This window comes from Gopherus evgoodei, chromosome 17 (assembly GCF_007399415.2).
Source record: "Gopherus evgoodei ecotype Sinaloan lineage chromosome 17, rGopEvg1_v1.p, whole genome shotgun sequence".
NCBI classification, from domain to species: domain Eukaryota; kingdom Metazoa; phylum Chordata; order Testudines; family Testudinidae; genus Gopherus; species Gopherus evgoodei.
This window is the reverse complement of record NC_044338.1, coordinates 10,701,232-10,719,488: the sequence shown is the minus strand read 5'-3', so window position 1 is coordinate 10,719,488 and position 18,257 is coordinate 10,701,232. Positions and strand designations below refer to the sequence as shown.

The 18,257-nt window shown below is 42.1% G+C and overlaps 1 protein-coding gene across 6 annotated transcripts in view; it reads right to left on the bottom strand.

Annotated features, from left to right (window-relative positions):
• The window catches only part of RAP1GAP2 (RAP1 GTPase activating protein 2), a 241,162-nt gene that overhangs the window by 23,338 nt on the left and 199,567 nt on the right, over positions 1 to 18,257 (bottom strand). For 5 of the 6 annotated variants that reach the window (XM_030536311.1, XM_030536309.1, XM_030536310.1 and 2 more), the window contains 8 exons: positions 18,065 to 18,145; positions 15,821 to 15,904; positions 13,027 to 13,127; positions 11,580 to 11,709; positions 10,318 to 10,473; positions 7,025 to 7,096; positions 5,370 to 5,456; positions 4,393 to 4,527 (listed from right to left, as the gene is read on the bottom strand). In XM_030536311.1, coding sequence (XP_030392171.1) covers positions 4,393 to 4,527; positions 5,370 to 5,456; positions 7,025 to 7,096; positions 10,318 to 10,473; positions 11,580 to 11,709; positions 13,027 to 13,127; positions 15,821 to 15,904; positions 18,065 to 18,145 — 846 coding nt within the window. The remainder of the gene's footprint in view (positions 1 to 4,392; positions 4,528 to 5,369; positions 5,457 to 7,024; positions 7,097 to 10,317; positions 10,474 to 11,579; positions 11,710 to 13,026; positions 13,128 to 15,820; positions 15,905 to 18,064; positions 18,146 to 18,257) is intronic. The other variant, XM_030536308.1, reaches the window with a different exon arrangement.

Here is an 18,257-nt window from a genome sequence, read left to right as displayed (position 1 = left end):
TCATCACATGCACTGGGAGACCCTGAAATGCCCAAGAGCAATTCAGTCCACTTTCTTATAGGCAAAAATCTCATGTAACATGAATCACTCAAAATCTCTTGAAACAAATGTTGTGTCTAACAAATGTGTGGTTTTAGCGATGTTCTGAATAACTTGTAGTGGGTCTACAGTAAAGTATTGCTGATTTTGTTTTGGAGAAGGACTGACAGACATGTTGGGTGATCAGATGTTCTGATTTTATAGGGACAGTCCCGATTTTCAGGGCTTTTTCTTACATTGGTACCTATTACCCCCCACACTCTGTCCCGATTTTTCATACTTGCTGTCTGGTCACCCTACCGACAGCTCAGTGCTTTGAGCACTGGCCTGCCAAACCCAGGGTTGTGAGCTCAATCCTTGAGGGAGCCATTTAGGGAACTGGGGTGAAAATCTGTCTGGGGATTGGTCCTGCTTTGAGCAGGGGGTTGGACTAGATGATCTCCTGAGGTCCCTTCCAACCCTGATATTCTATGATGGGGGGGGTGCAGATTACAGGGTTGCTGTACATGTCTGACTTACAGTTCATTATTCTGCATGAGTAATAAGGTTTAGCACTTGTACAGACCTTCATATCTAAACACTGTACAATGATTATCTGATGAAACCTCACCTACACTTAGGAGCTAGGCAAGGAAGATGGGGAAAAGAAGACCCAGTCTGATTCTGATTTCAGCAGTAACTTCAGTGGAGTTATGCCAGTGTGAAATCAGAATCCAGCACCCAGAGGGGTTGTGGCCAAAAGTTTCAAAACTGTCCATTCATTTTGTGTGTCTTAATTTCTGGGTGACAGGGTGGGTGAGGTAATATCTTTTATTGGACCCACTTCTGCTGGTGAGAGTTTCAAGTTTACACAGAGCTCTTCTTCAGGTCTGGGAAAGGTATTCTGAGTATCACAGTTAAACACAAGGTGGAACAGATTGTTTAGTATAAACAGTTAACACACATTTCAAGGGACCATTCAAGGCAAAGTGGTCCATTAACACCTCTCCAGTCATAGGGAGGGGAAGAGAGGAGAGGAGAGGGTAAAAAAGCACCAGGGAAAGGAAGGGAGGTTAGTGGCTTATAGATTGCTGCAATAAACCATAAACCCAACGTCTCTATTCAGTCTGTGATTTTTAATGTCTAGCAAAGTTATGAATTTAGGCTCCTAGGCTTGTCTTTTGCAGATGTTGTGCAGGTTTCCTTTGATGAGGAGGACAGAGATCAGATGTAGTGTGATTGCTCTGTGAAAAGTGTTCTGGGTGCCCAACATAAGACACCGATGTGTCTGTTGGCCTGATTACAACCCCGCTTTGTATCATTTTTACATCTGGTGTAATTCTGCTCATGTTTGCTGGGCACATGAAATCTGCTTTGCACTCGTGTCAGTCAGGCGTAGCTCCACTGTAGTCAAAAGAGTTACACAAGTGTAAAAACAGCACAAATGAGATTAAAATTAGGCCCAAACTTCTTAACCTGAATGTTTTAAAGGGGTCGATGAAAGGACCACTGTCACATGCAATAATTCTTTAGTCTCTGATAGCCGTTATTGCTTACTTTGCCTGACCAATTATAAAATACATATTTCCGAGTATAAGCAGGTTGAAGAAACACACCTACAAGTCTAAACCCTCAGGCAGTGAAAGCTGTTTGAACAGCTTGAAAATCACAGATGAGCCTGGGAACAGCTACATATGGTTTCTCTTTCATCTTCCTCTCTTCTTTTCTTCCCCCTCAGAAGCTGCTAGAAACAGGGTTGTGGCCTGCTGGGCATGAGCCATAGCAAGAGGGAGATGAATAAAAGTTCCGGGATATCAGCCCTGTTCGGCAAGCCGTATGTTTCTGAAGAGCAACCAGGAAAGCATCCAGCTTCCAGATATCCCCGAGCATACGTGCTGGGGGGCTGGAGGGAGACTCTCTCTGTCCTATTAGAACAACCCAGCCAGCAGCTAGAATCAGATTGTCAGCTGTGGGACCTACTGACTCAGCCATTTGGCAGCCCCCACTTGCTTTGGGTACCCGCTTGGCAGCTTTTTGCTACAAATGCAATATTCTCCCAACCCAGACCTTACCTGCATTTTCTGTGCCACAGTTACGGCCAGGCAGGCACACAGGGACACGGCTAGTGCCACTTTTGCTCCCATGCCCATCTGAGCCCACTCATAATCTGCACAGGCTCTTATGACTCCAAATCTGAATAGTGTGTGTGACAGATATTGCCACTGCATGCAGTATCTTTGGGGTCCGTTGCTTTAAACAAGTGGTTTAAGTATGAGTGTGTTCTGCTCCATGGGAGAGGGCTACCACAGCTCCTCCGGAGCTCAAAACAGTGAGTGGTGATTAAAGGAGACCAGCCAGGCTGTAAATCCCTCCCCACCCCGACACATACCATCACCTGGAAAGACTTACATATACTGGTGGTTCAGACTGGACTCTCCAGAGACCAACTAAGAAAAGACTTTTGGATAAACAGCCTGAGTTTAACTTGACTTAGGGCCTTCTTTCTGATCCAGCAAACAGACAGGAGCTGCTGTCCAAGGGACAGCCCCAATCCTTGCACCTGCCAGAGCTCAGGGATGGAGTTGCGGTGACCTCTGGTAAGCTGTATAGCATGTGTGTAGGTTCTTTTATTGTTATTAATATGTTCTCTGTAATGCTTTTACCTTAAGAACAAATGTGCTTGCTTAGAAAGAGCTGTGTGGGAACTCAACAGTTGGCAATTAACGCTGTTCATAACCTCTGGAGAGGAAGCTGAGATGGTGGCCTTTCAGGCAGTCTGGCTTTCTGAGAATATCACAATGCAGGCAGGGAACTGTGAAGCCTGGAAAAAACCTAGTCAGGAGGGAGGGAGATGTGGGGGTCTGAAGAGCCAGGATCCTAGAGTGGGTGCCTTTGATGGACCCCCGAGGGAGAATACAGGTACAGTTGTCTTGGAATTCTGAACAATGGTATTCTGTAGTGCTTCTAATGTGTTTTACTGCTTGTGAACAATGTCACAATGCTAGGTTTGGAGTAGCCCTGGGTATCTTGACACTGTCTGCATCAGCTCTTCTTAAACTCAGTTATTTTTCTATCTTCTGGTCTACACTACAAACCTTCACTGGCACAGTATGTCAGCCAGGGGTGTGATGAAGCATGAGCCCTGACAGACACAGCTGTGTCGGCAAAAACCCCTAGTTTAGATGCAGTCGTACTGGCAAAACTGTGCTTTTGCGTGTAGATCTTATTTACTCAGGGAGGCTGGAATAAACTATATCAACAAAAGCGAAGGTTTGCCAACCTGAGCTGCCTCCACGCTAGCAGTGTTTTGCCGGAATAGTGTACAGGTACAGCTGTAACTTTGTGTAAATATGAGGCAGGTAACGCCTGGCCTCATATTTACACATGCAAACACTTCCTGCCATGCTTTCTTTTCTTTCACTATGGAGCCTGTCCAAAAGATACCGCTCTTATTAGGCAGCCTCCTTTCCTTAGGGACTTCCCCAAAGTGCGGAGTACATTTCTTTTCCAGCATGATTAGGAATCCAGCTCTGCCCAGCAACTAAGCCCTTGAGCGGTCACTCAGCATTTCACTCTATTCTCTTCCCTCGCTTTTCTTTAGACTTTTGCATTTTCTTCTTCTCCTTCCCCCTTTCTTCCCTTAGGCGTTTATACCAGACTCGTCACCGGGGTACCTAAAGCCCCTTTCCTGCTCTCTTCTCCAAATATACCCATCTCTCATCTTGTTTCCTACATTAAAAACAGCAACTACCGCCTATGAGTCCTGTTGTCAGGCCACCCGTTTACTTCACCAGCTCAGAAGTATCATCTTAAGAAGTCTCTCCTCTCTCAGCACAGCGACCAGTTTCTGTGCAGAGAGACAGCCCAGCGGCACATGGCAATGCAGTGAAAGCATTTGCTGACAAAAGCAGTCGCGGAGGTTGGAGAGCAGCATGCGAGACGTCTCTTGCAGCTAATAAGGTCCCGAGGGGCATTTGTCACAGAAGTCTGAGCGTTCACCCTGAGTTCTACCAGCATGCTTTCAAGAAGGCATGAACAGTAATGGACAGTGGCAGGTGAAGGAATTATCAAATGCTCTGGAGAAAGGATTCCTTGATACAGGGCCTGATCCAGCAAAACCCTTAAGCATTCCCATTGACTTCCATTGAGTTATTTGTGTGTTTTGAGTTAAGCATGTTCTAAAAGTACTTTGCTGGACTGGGACCTTTTGCAAAAATCTCTACCACCTCATCCCCAGATCTTGCTTTGAAGCCAAACCCCTTTTCCCAAAATCCACTCTTGGGATCAGCTTGGGTTCTCTGATCTCATTACTCTGGAGCTCACTGGGCCATAGCCCATGCTATCTATAGCATTAGGCAAGCTGCTTTTCTTTACCTTAAATGATTCCAAGAAACCTCCATGACCTCCATTCTCAAGCTTATCTTCCTCCGGCCCCAGCCCTAGCATTGCCTGTGTGTGTGTATGGAGCTCATCATGGAGATTGTCCAGCAATGCAGCTCGTGTCCGGTCCTGTAAGAATAAAAAGGGACATAGTTGCTGTTGTGCGAATTGTTTTGACAGCCTCTTGGTGCAGAGGAATAAGTTAACATGGATGCAACAATGGCTCCATGTGGTAGAAACAATCTTCTCAGCCCAGGACATTCAGGGAATCAGCATCTTATTGCAACAGCACGAGACTGTACCATGAATGTGACCACAAACTGCCCAGACAGCAAAACACTGCGGTGCCTCTTCCATTGGTTGCCTTGATGTGCTGACCCAGCTCAATAATAAAGTCTAGGTCAAACAGATTTCGGAGGACGTTCATAGACATTAATACAGTAGCACAGCAAGTAACCCCTCTGCCTTCCTGATGGAGGATGGAGGAATAGCTTCTATTGTCACCCAGACAATCTGGTCCAAATTGAGGCCCATGCTTCATTATGTCATGGCAGCGGAGAACTGAGTGACACACACTCAGTCATATAAAAAAGATGCAAGGAGAGGAGAAGGGCTGTGAACATATGAGGCTTGTACCACAGAGAGGTAAAAAGTTGGGGGGACGTATTCCTATCATCCCCCACACCACTGGTTTGCACCTATGCAGAGGGTCACTTTCAAAATTTCCCTTAATTAAGGAGGTATTAGGTAAGGGGTGAGGTTCTACGTCCCTACGGAAAATTTTGACCGAGAAATTGCACTGGGGACATGGTAGCCCAAGAAGATGAATGGGTAAGAACTTCCTCCATTCATATACCAGTTGCTTCTAGTCTTACTCTGTCTTTGTGACTGGCCCAAAAGAGAGGACAGTGGTGGGGGAGAGAGAGGGGAAGAGACAGGAGAAAGAGAGAGAAAATATTTACTCTCCTTACCTCCAGCTTTGCAAACTTGTCAGATTTGCAGCAAGCATTTTCAGCATTGATGAGTTTGGTAAGCAGGAACTCCCTGAACTCTGTGTTCTAGAAAGGGATAAGTGAAGCGAAGTTGGTAAATCAAAACCATTTTAATACTCTTAGGTAGCTCAACTGTCCATAATCCTCCATACCAGCAAATACATCTCAACACGTCACATCCTGGACACTTCAGCATTAGCTACATGTTACAAATCCATTGCAAAGGTACATCTTGCTTTATTTTCTTCTCCTGCATTTTATCAGAGACCTAACCAAATGAGCATTCCTTCCAACATCAGTGAAGACAAAGTGGGGAGGAGGTATCTAATAACAACCACCCTTAACAACCCCCCAGCCACAATTTCTTTAGGGAGTTCAAATGGAAGGGTCAGAACACCCTGGTCCCATCTGAAAGTAAACACCTTCAGCACTGCTGTGTGGCCTAGTGGATAGAGCACTGGGTTAGGCCTCAGAAGACATGGATGCTACTCCTGGCTCTGCCACTGGTCTCCTGAGTGACCTTGAGCAAGTCACTTTAATCTCTTTGTGCCTCGGTTTTCCCATCTGGAAACTAGGGACAATGATACTGATCTACTTTGTGAAGCGCTTTGAGATCTACTGATGAAAAGTGATATCTAAGAGCGAGGTATTATTAATAGAATGCTGGGCATTAGTTTATTTGTGACTCAGAGGGAAGAGTGCAAAGTGCATCACCTCTTGACTCAACAACCATTTATTTTAGATGCAAAAGTATGTGCAACTGGGGGGGAAATTCACCACCATGCAGGGGTCAGTACAAGTCCATGCATGCAATTAAATCCAATTTAAGCCCTATTTTGAAGGCTTATGTGGATCCCAAGCCTTGTGCTGATCTACCCAGGGACTGATTTCACTGTCAATTTAGTTACACACACACACACACACACGGCCTTTATATTAAGAGTTTCTTTAAATACGGGATATGCTTGTATAAAAAAATATTTTAAATATATGTCTGATTTTTATGTACACACAGATACTGCTATAGTGTGGGATATATTATAGATCATATTTAATTAGGAAATTAAACATACAGTACATCTAAATTAATTTGTTTTTCTTTAAAACAATGTTTGTGGGCGTATTCATGTCTCATGAAAATGAAGGCTAAATAGCAATGACTACAGCCATTCAGCATGGGCAGGCACTGGTTCAAACTGCTCCAAACAGTCTGCCAATGCACTTTCTTCCATCCTAACCCTCCAACAGCTGCAGAATTCTGCTCCTTGGCATCTCTTGTACAGAGAGTTGTGCCAAATTATGTGTTAGTTTGGACTAGATTCAGAACCTCCCACCAAATAATTTTCATTTGCAACTCAGGATTTTGCCGAGATCCTTAGCGGTCAAAGGTCAATAATTCACTGTTCCACTGAACTGCCTAGATCCAGCACCTGTATCAGCCAAATCAGCTAGTACAACTCAGCATAGTTTCGCTCACTGATTGATCAATACCAGCTGAGGATCTGCCCCTAGATTTTTACTCTAGCTCTGATCTCAACCCTACTATATTTTACACAATAAACAGGTGCATTTTGAGACAGTTTGGTAGATATTGGTTTTTAAAAACCTCCTTCATCGTGCTTTCTATTTCTTACTTTTTGAAATACTGGTGGGCTTGGCAGAGAAGGACCAAACGAAGGGACATCTTCCCGGGCAGTGACCGACACCTATTAGCCAAAAGAAAACAAGAATATATGAGTTACTTGAGCGCACAGGTGCAGCAACAACATATTAGTAATGCCCAGAGTATTCATTTCTCTTGGAGTACCTCAGCGGCAATCCAGGCAAGGCTGCTAGCAAGACTCATAACACAGATGTGCTCCAAGGCATACAGTCATTAAATGCACTGTATCAATTTATGGCCCAGCCTACAATGGAGAGAAGCAGAGTGGCAGGGGCACTCAACTGGGAGTCAGGAGACCTGCATTCTATGCCCAGCTCTGCCCCGATGTGCTGTGTGAACTTGGGTGAGCCTCTCTGCCTCTTTTCCCCCCCGTTATCTATTAAACCTGTAAGCTCTTTGAGGTCATGGTAAGCTCTGACACTGTGGGGATGTGCTACGCGTGCCATAACGGGACTGTGGTTCTCAACTGCAAGCCTCTAGGTGCCGCTGTAATACAAATCAGACACAATAATAAACTCCTCTGACAAAGAAGCAGAAGTCAAATCCCCATTCTGAGACTGATTTCCACTTGCACTGAAGACTCACTGGATAGAAAGAAGTGTTTCAGCCGGTGGCATCACTAGGAGACCCAAGTCCAATTCCTGAGTCCCCGTCCTGTGCCCTCACCTCTAGGTCTCACTGCCTTATTACACTAATCACAGTCATCTCACTGATGCCTTGTACCTGCCCCCTTCTATTGGTCATAATCACTTGTTCTTTGGGGGTGAACTCTTTGGAGATAGGGACCATCTTGTTTACAGAGTCTAGCACAAATGCCCCAATCCCTGACTGGGGCCTGTCGGCCGGATCACAGTGCAAACAATAAAGAATTACTCTGTCTCAGTGGTATGCAACGTTACCTCTCACACCTGGTTCGCTAATGTACCCCTGCCCTAATCAACACACGTAGAGAACTATGCGAGATTCCAGTCTGCTCCCGGTCACAAGCAGCACACACTGTACCCTCAAAATGTGGGAACAGGCCAATGTGCCAAGCTGGCCGATAATTTTAGCTCTTCATCTGACAAGTAAGTTGACATTGCTTGGTCAATAGACCGCCAACCTCTAATTCTCTGGCCTGCTACTGATGTCTGCAGTCCTTTGGCAGTCAGCCAACTTGACAGAAAAGTTAAACGGCATAAAGATGGATGCTAGTAAATTTCAGAGCAGATTTGCCATCAGATTGGAAGGGGCTCTTTGGAAATGGGGAACAAAGAAGGTAAGACGCTAATAAATCCTGCTTTGCTACTTCCAGACCTGCAGTCACTGAGGCAGAATAGCCTGCTAGAGCCTAATGTTGTGAAATTATGTTTCCATTTGGATGATCTAATTTGCGTGGCTGGCTTCTGTTGCAAAACGTCCCTTTCAGTTCTAATATATTTAACTCTTAAATGTTAAAAGCCAAAGAAAATCATCTGCTTAGCCAAGGAGCGTAAAGAGAGAAGCATGTAGGAACAAGCAGCTAAGTGCGCACGGCCAGTGTCCTTTTGACCTTTTGATCACAATTTGAATGTGTGTGCAGAAAATGAAAGGAACGGACAGTTCCTAGCAGATGGGGTGGGGTGGGATGGACACTATATTGCTGTGCAGAAGTTGCTGTAATAGTTAGACACTTCCTTTAAGAGCCTGAAGGCTAGGAAGACATGAAAAGTGAATCATTTACACTCTCACGCGGGGTGGATTCACCTCTAAGTTCACTGGCATGAACATAATTTGTTGGGGAAGAGTTAACATGGTTTTTGTAAAGGGAAATCATGCCTCTCCAATCTACTAGTATTCTTTGAGGGAGCCAACAAGCATATGGACAAGGGGGATCCTTGTCATTGCGGAGAGTTCTCTGAAAACATTACTCAATGTGGAGCAGCAGTCAAAAAAAAAGTTAACAGAATGCTAGGAATCATTAAGAAAAAGGGATAGCTAATAAGATAGAAAATATCATATTGTCTCTATATAAATCCATCAGGTACACCCACATCTTGAATACTGCAAGCAGATATGTTCGCCCCATCTCTAAAAAGGATACATTGGAATTGGAAAAGGTTCAGAAAAGGGCAACAAAAATGATTAGGGGTATGGAATGGCTGCCGTATGAGGAGAGATTAATAAGACTGGGACTTTTCAGCTTGGAAAAGAGACGATTAAGGGGGAATATGATAGAGGTCTAAAAAAAATCATGACTGGTGTGGAGAAAGTAAATAAGGAAGTGTTATTTACTCTTGTGTTACTTCACATAACACAAGAAGTAGGGTCTACCAAATGAAATGAATAGGCAGCAGGTTTACAACAAACAAAAGGAAGTATTTTTTCCACACAGCGCACAGCCAACCTGTGAAACTTCTTGCCAGAGGATGTTATGAAGGCCAAGACTATATCAGGAATCAAAAAAGAACTAGATGAATTCATGGAGGATAGGTCCATCAATGGCTATTAGCCAGGATGAGCAGGAATGGTGTCCCTAATCTCTGTTTCCCGGAAGCTGGGAATTGGCAACAGGGGGATGGATCACTTGATGATTACCTTTCTGTTCATTCCCTCTGAAGCACCTGGCATTGGCCACTGTCAGAAGATAGGATACTAGACTAGATGGACCTTTGGTCTGACCCAGTATGGCCATTCTATGTTCTTATGTTCACTATGTGTATACACAGAATAAAGACAAATATGAAAAATACATAAACAGCCCACAAAAAGGTAAATAGTTTGTGTACTTATTTATTGTCCACTAATCTGAGGCATATGCCAGACTGACATATTTAAAATTTCACCGCAGGAAGGATTAATTGCTGATTGTCTTTTTGTGTAGGCATAGAGGAAAGTAAGCAAGTGCTTAAACTTTAAGCATGTACTTAATTTCCATATGCTTTAAATTAAGTAAGCGCTTAAGTGATTTTCCTTAGTATTTACAGTATTCAAGATATTTCCTGTAGTCAATAAAAGGAAGTACAAGGGGCTATTGTATACTCCCATTGACTTCAATGGGCTGTTGATTGGGCCCATTGCAAGGCTCAAAGATTTACATTCATAGTTAGCTTTATGTACTGTGAGTCATCTTAATTACAGTACATAAAATTAAGCACAACCGTCTTTGCAGCATCGGGGCCCTAATCTATTCATCCAAGTTTAAAATGGTAAGTTTTTAAGGGCGACAACTGCACATCCATTGTCAGATCTCAGGTAGACTTGCAGAACCATAATTCAGCAGTTTAACCTTTAGAATCCTCTTACCTTGTAAGATTCATTGTCTGTCTCAGGGCTCTCCACTTGCACAACAATGTATGCATGCAGGAAATTTGAGGCAATCATGTCTGGGACAAATGGAGTGTTTTCTTCTTGAAATATAATTGCCACTATGTCGTTACCGATGTGTCTCTTTCTCTGGAGCTGAATGGAGAGCATAAATGTTAGATAGTTAAAATTAGGCATTCAGATGTCTCCTGAAAACAAATATCCAATTTGCATTAGCAATTACTTAGACCAAAATTTTCTAAAGTTGGGTGCCCGAAGCTAGACCTAAGGACAGAGTGGATTCTCGGTCACCTGAAGTCTTTAAATCAAGACTGAATATCTTTCTCAGAGGCTATTGCTCAAAAAGAAGTTATGGGCTTAATATAGAAACTATTCAGTGAGGTTCTATAGCCTTTATTATGCAGAAGGTCAGACTGGATGTTCATAATCATCCCTTCTGGCCTTAAAATCTATTAATTTAATTCCTTACATTCATATTTAGGCCCCTAAATAAGTAGCCTGATTTGAAACTGAGCCTCCACTGCTCCCAACACCCCTGAAAATGAGGCCATTTCAGTGTCTAACTATAGATTTAGGTATCCAACTTAAGACACCCAAGATTGAAAATTGTGACATCGCTAATTACATTAGGCCAAAAACATGCAGGGATCTGTAGATTAAAATCAGCACCTGTTAAATCTCTGTTGCTCAATATTTAAGGAAAATCACTTGGGCCTGATCTACACACATTGTAGCAGTTTCACTGTATCAGATAGGGGGCATGAGGGTTTACCAAAATAATTATACTGGTACAACCCCTAACGTGGGCACAGATATACTTGTATAAAGGTGCCCTATACCAATATAATTTATTCCCCTTCCTGTTCAGGAATAAGCTATACTGTTATATGGCACCTTTATACCAGTATAACTTCATCCACACTCGTGGGTTTGTGCCATTTTAACTATAACATAGTTAAAGGGGTACAGCTCTGTATGTAGACAAAGCCTCAACTTTCTTAATCGTGCCAGTCTCAAAGGGCTTGAATTTAGGGACTATAAAACCACACTGTTTAAAATGTCCTAGGTAGCACATACAAACGTAAATGGTGCCTACTGGAAATGAATGTTCAGTTTTTCATTCATTACACATACCCAATGTCCATTTAATAATTCCAAACTCATCTTTAGTTCTAATATTTAGCTTTTCCTTTCTGTTCAAAAGTTTCTCTCTAAAACAAGGTCGGCTCTCTCTCTCTTACCTGCTGTGCATCTCCTTCAGTAAAAGGCAACTTTGTGGAGACATGAAACATAATCTCTCTGTCCCTGAACACCGTGTACACAGACTCAGTACCAGTCTGACCATGCATTACATCCAGACCCCCTCGAAAACTAGAAATGAAAGAAAATGTTGGAAAGAACTGAATAAATACTAAATGAATATTGACCCAAAGCTATAGCTTGTTGTTAAATTATTTAATGAAATAGACAACTATCTCCTGTATGCATATATAGTTAGCTAGTTAGTGATAGAGACAACTCACTCATGTATCCATATACAGTTAGTTATTGTTGTTATAAATAATTAGCTGATATATAGTTAGCAAGTATAATGATTAGTAATCTGGAGTTCTGGATATGTGTTAGCTTAATTTTCAGTGGTTTGGAGTTCAGAGAAGCATCTGACACCAGATCTTTAACTTAATTATCTGAAATTTCCAAGCCTACAAAACAGCCTTTCTTTGGGTATTTAATCATTTCCAGCCCTAGTCTCAGGCCAAACCTGAAAGCTCCAAACTGTGTGAAAGCAGAGGGGGAAGACAAATTATCAGAATGTTTCAGAAACTTAAAAGAAAAAAAAACGGTCCATAGCAAGTAGTAAAAATGAGCAAAAGTTTGGTTGGGTTCAGTCTCCATGGGCTACTCAGTCTTTAGCTTCCTTGCAAAGACAGCCAACAAGGCTAATAATTAGTTCCAATTCTGGTAGTGTGATGTGGATATCTGCCTGCTATGAAATAGCCATTGAGGCCTGATCCTGCAATCTTTATGCATTCATGACTCCTGTTGAAGCAAACAGGAGGACTTACAGGGTCAGGCTTCATGCCACCTCTATACCTCCCTAAACCTGCACCCAGCTACCATTAGAAGGGGGAAGGGGCCATTCCAACAGCAGAGGTCTTCCAACCAGGCCCTCTTCCCCAGACATGCCCCCTATGACAGGTACTATGGGGCCAATGCCATGTGACTTGCTATTTCAGATTTATACTACCTGGAGATTCTTCTTACCAGTGAAGCCAGCTTATCATCCTTTTTGCAATGATGGCGCAAAGCAAAAGGACAGGGATGGTCATCTGATACCATGCTCAGATACATTTTGTACACGTTCTGAAAATTCATTATAGGTGTGCAAGACATGAGAACATGCTGGGTGTGCTTTCCATATGGGTTAGTGTCATTTGTGACTGAAATGAAGCTTGGAGTTTTAAAAAAAAGGAAAGCAAATTTGCTACCCTTTTTCTCTTTGCCATTCTGACCCCTTGAGTAGCTCCCTAGGTTTTGAAAGAATAGCCACAGTTACGTTTGTTTCTGGTTTGTACAAAACAGTCCAGCAACGAAGTGACTTCTGTTTCTAAGGCACTGAATGTTTTTACACCTTAAGTGGTCTTTTGTTACATTGATTTATAAAACTGTTCCCTTTATTTTCCTCACCCTTTGAAATCCTGGAGCGTTATGGTTTCCCCTAGCAAACTCAAGAAGTTCTTGAAAGAAGGGCTCTCTTCATTATTCCCAAACAATTCTTCCTCTAAAGTCTGTAAAATACATCAACAAGTAAAGAAAAAACTCAGGCTGGTTTTCACTCGAAGGATGCAGGGGCCAAACCGAAAAAGTTTAAAGACATCAGCGCTCCCAGATGTCAGGCTTTTGTTACTCAAGATAGGCCTAATTCTGATATTACTTTCATCAACATAAATCAGGGGTAACTCCACTGAAGTCAATGGAGTAACTCTGATGTAAACCCAGATCAGAATCAGACTCAGGGCTGATCTACACTACGGGGGAAAATCGATCTTAGATACGCACCTGCAGCTGAAATCGAAGTATCTAAGATCGAATTACTCACCGTCCTCACGGTGCAGGATTGATGTCCGCGGCTCCCCCTGTTGATTCCGCAACTCCGTTCGGGTTGGTGGAGTTACGGAATCGATATAAGTGCGTTCGGGGATCGATATATCGTGTCTAGATGAGACGCGATATATAGATCCCCGAGCAATCAATTGCTACCTGCCAATATGGGTATGACGTGAAGACGTACCCTCAGGTAGAACAATCTCCACCTAGCAAAGTAACTTAATTGAGCATAGTGTGGCGGGGTGCATACTGGATGCAGTATGGAGAGAATTAATACTCTCTCTGAGCAGAGAAGCTACCACAGGTATCAGCCATCAGGAGCTGGAATAAATTTCTGTTAAGAAGGACAATGAAAAATGAATGCATGGGACTCTGAGAACTAGGTTGATTGGGGGTAGATGTAATAAGGGGGTAGCTATACTGCTTACGAGAGCACTTTTTTGCCTTTATTTCTTTGGATATTTTTCCTCAGAACTAGAGCTTGTTGGGAAATTTCCAATACAACATGTTTTTCTTCGAAAAAACGCAATTCATCAAAACCAAACCTGTTTGCAAAAAAGGATCAGCTCTGACAAATCTCCCAGTTCCAAACAGTTTTTGAAGAAGTTCTCTCTCAAAAAATAAACCTCTTAAATAAAAACTAGCCACATTGCAATAACAGACAGGTAAATGAATGCACAAGTCAGGAAACAATGGAAAAGTCACTTTCCTTTGATTGTTTCTCTCCTTCTGTTTGTGGCAGTCAGAAAAATGAATTTGTCCACACATCATGTTGGCTGAAGCAGTCAGCGTTGATGGAAGCCTATGGACACTGATTCATCTTCTGCTTTCTAAAAGAACCCCAAAAAAGCAGGCTTGCCTGTCTCCAGCAATCAACCGGCATCGACTATGCTGCTCTTATCTACCCACGCTCTACTTCCACAGCATGCTGAAAGCCACTGGGCTGGAGTCACATAGCACAGAAGTATCAGGCAGAGGAACAGACCATGGTATGATTGGAAACATCTGACATGGGGGTGAAGTCCGCTGAAGTTTGGCTGAAGCTTCTAATTGTCAATCTAACACTTATACCACCCTTCATTCCAAGTGCAGGAATCACTTTTCCCAGCACTCAAATGCAATCCCCTTTGCAGGGAGCCATGACAGTTGTGTGTTATCACACTGCAGTATTAATGCTGCACAGGTCAGAAAGTGAGAAGTCCACCATGTGCAGCTGAAACCGCGGGGAGATTTTAGGAAAACAATTCCAAAAGCTACGGTATCACCCTCCTCAAAACCTACCTCTGCTGTGATGCCTTCAAATCATGCCCATCTGGAATTAGTTGGACAAGCAGCAAGACAGGCGTTTACTTTTTCTGCTATACTCTTCCTTTTTGTTACCTCACGCTCCCTCTTTCCCATGTGTCTGTTTGTCCACCAGTCACATCCTCTCTGACACTTCAAGCATATGTTCCCTGGTGCAGGAAGTAAGGCCAGATCCTCAGAGGTTAAGGTGCTTAACCCCCATTAAAATCAATGGGAGTTAGGTGCCTACATACATTTGAGGATCTGAGCCTTACTTCTTTGTTACTTGCCTGTAGAGTGACTAGTAGAATGCAGCCCTGATCCATAATTTGGTCTCCTAGATGCTATTTACCAGAATCCAAATAATAAATAATATTTACAACAGATAGGTTCACAATAAGCCTAAAAGCCAAGGCATTCTTATTAAGAGTCCCTACAAAAAACTTTAGATCAAATAAAAGAAAGAGAAAGTACGGCTAATATTAAATCCAAATTAATAGTTCATTGGAACACTGGAGTCATAATCATCTCCCCTTTGGTATATTTCATAACAAAGGGACCTTAATTATGGTCTTTGCATTACTTATTCAACACACAATATGATGAAATACGGAAATATAATTCAAATTCCTGTCAGAATAATATCTGCTAAATTATAAGATTCATCTCTGTCTGTATTGCACATGCTAAACTCCTAGGTTAATGACAGCATTTTCAGTGAATGCATCTCTCCATAGTCTAAAACTTCCAATGAAAATAGAACTGTTTGGCTGTCAAAACAAACATCTGATTAAAAAAAAAACATGGCCACTAAAATGCATTTTCACATTAATTTAACTTGGGGTTTTATTTATATATTCCTTTATTTCTGAATCATACCATTTATTAATGAGCACGGAAAATGTGCAAGTAATAAGAAACATATTATTAGGATGAAAACACGACAACATAATTACAAACATTTAGAGGTGCTGAGCACAGTCAATCCCCATTGATTTCAGCTGGAGTTTTGGGTGCACAGGATTTAAAAATCAGACCCCCTAGATACTTTCTAGAATATGCTTAATGACAATACAATGGGGTTACTTACCTGTTTAAACTTTTGATAAATCACACCAAATTTAAATGTGTTATTAAGCTCATGCTCATCATAAGACACTATCATCTGGGATGCCTGGAATAAAACATAATTTGAATTATTTAATTCAGTAATTTGTAGAATCGGAGTCTAAAATGTTGCATAGATAAAAATGGCATTAAGGAGAAGCACAATTTAGACTGGACTGGTAAAGTCTTGTTGGCAGGGTAAATAAATCTTCCATGTCTACACAGCTCAAAATTCTTATTGGTCCCTTGTTCGTGGCTCAGTACTGTGCAGAGTCAGGGCCAAGCAGATTAGAGGTCCATCAGAGCTATGCAAATAATTAATTTTTTGATTGACTGGCTGAACCAAAAAAATTTTAAAAACCCAAATGTTTTGGATAAAACCAAAACAAATTTTTTATTCAATTTTTTGGCAAACCATTTGGTTTTGGTACTGATCAAATGTTTTGTTCAACCTGGAACAAAATGGATGGTTTCGTCTTCACATTTTAATTTAAAAAAAAAAACTGAAGTAAAATTTGAAAGCATAAAGTCACTGCAAATGGAAAAATCAAAACATTTCATTTCAAAAACAGCAAAACAAAACATTTCTATATTCTCAGAATTTGCATGGACAGTGGTTGATGGAAATAATCCAGTGAATTTGACACACATTTGTGAAATGTTTCCGTCACCTAGAATCTGCATTTTTTGGCCAAAAAAATTCCACCCAGCTCTAGAGGTAACTGCTCCAAATGGCTTCCAGTCTAGAGGCACCAGAGAAGACAAACAGTACAAACAAGAATGGATGGGATGCATGTAGAGTGGACATCACCAACAGGGGCTCTCTTTTCCTGTATTTCTTGGAAGTGGAAGGAGTTTGGTTTATGAGAGAGAAAGGGATATTCCAGGCACATAGGGCAGTGTAGAAAAATGCATGGAGATGGGCCTTGCTGAAAAAAAGGCAAAGATTGTGGTCGGATGCACCAAATGCAGTGCAGGTAAGTCACAGGAAGCAGGAAGGGGGCCGGGAAAACATGCAGATAAAGGCAGGGCCAAAATTATTGAGAATTTTGAAGGCATGGAGCAGTGGGAACCAATACCAAGATGAAAATATAGGGGCATGTACAGAGCTGTGGGAAAAACTTAACTGATACCTCCACAGAATGTAAGGGCCCAAATTTTCAACAGCAGCCTCAAGTTTTTAGTGACCAGCAAATGGTGCACCTTCCGTTTTTAAAGGTTTGCATTAATAGGAAAGTACTCGTCAAAGACATTCTTCTTAGTGAACAATGGACGTTCTCAGCTTCCAAATAACAACAAAGCAAACATGAAATAATTTCGACCTTGGTTTACCCCCAAAAGGTGGTGAAAATGCCTTCTAACGTACTCTGTCTCCAACATACAAGATACTTCAAAAATGAAGACTATGCTTTAACTACGCAGTAAGAGGTTCTATGGTAGCACAATTGCATGAGTAGCGACAGGGAAACAAACAAATGGAATCCAGTTGCTAGGTCTCTTTCAAAGAGCACATTTTGTTCCACCCCACATCTCCTCAGCAGGTTTAAATTGTCACAGCTCCATGGAGCTGGGCTGGCCCAAACCTAGATGGTACAGGCCATTTATTCATATTTTACACCAACTAAACCAGCTCAAATATTCAAGACCTGGACATGGGGCAGCCACACATTTATCCGCCCATCCATGTACCCCCACAGTAGTACAGTGTGTGTCTTTGTCCCCCTTGCATGGTTGGTCCACATAAAAGGAGAAGAGCCTACTTCAGTGATCTACTAATAGAATTACTCCTTTAGTTTAATCAATAGAGACTGAAGCTTTCAGCATTAATGGTCTCCAGTTCATACTCTCCCAATGACACAAGTGAGGTTACATATGTATCTTCCCACTCACACTTCATTGCTGCTTTTAAAAATGGCATTAATGGGGAGCTCCTGCCTAGAGGCTGAGATTTTCCAAAGACCCAAGAGAGTTAAGTGTCCAAATCAGATGGGAGTTTAGTGCCTAACTCCCTTGGACTCCTTTTAAAATCTGTCATGTTGAATGACTGCCATTGTTGTTCTACACAGGGAAGGAGGGACATTTCATGGTCACTGGAGAATCACAGCATGAGCCACTTCAGTTTGTTTCATGAATGTTCTAACTAATAATGGCTGTAAAAGGAGCAACATCCTTTTTTCTCCCTGCATGGGGCTTGCAAATACATCACTCCTTCAATTCTGTCTCTTACCGAGGGGAGATTCATTGTTACAGGAGAGGCACAGTTGTTCCCAGCAACTATGGCTTCTTCTGTTTTGTCTTGTTTTATTCTCTTTTTTAAAAAATGAGATAAAAAATAGCCTGCGTCATTAAAACACACTCTTAAATATAACCGCCGTGCTTCTTCAAGTGTCCTGCAATCATGACTGTGTCATTGAACCTCA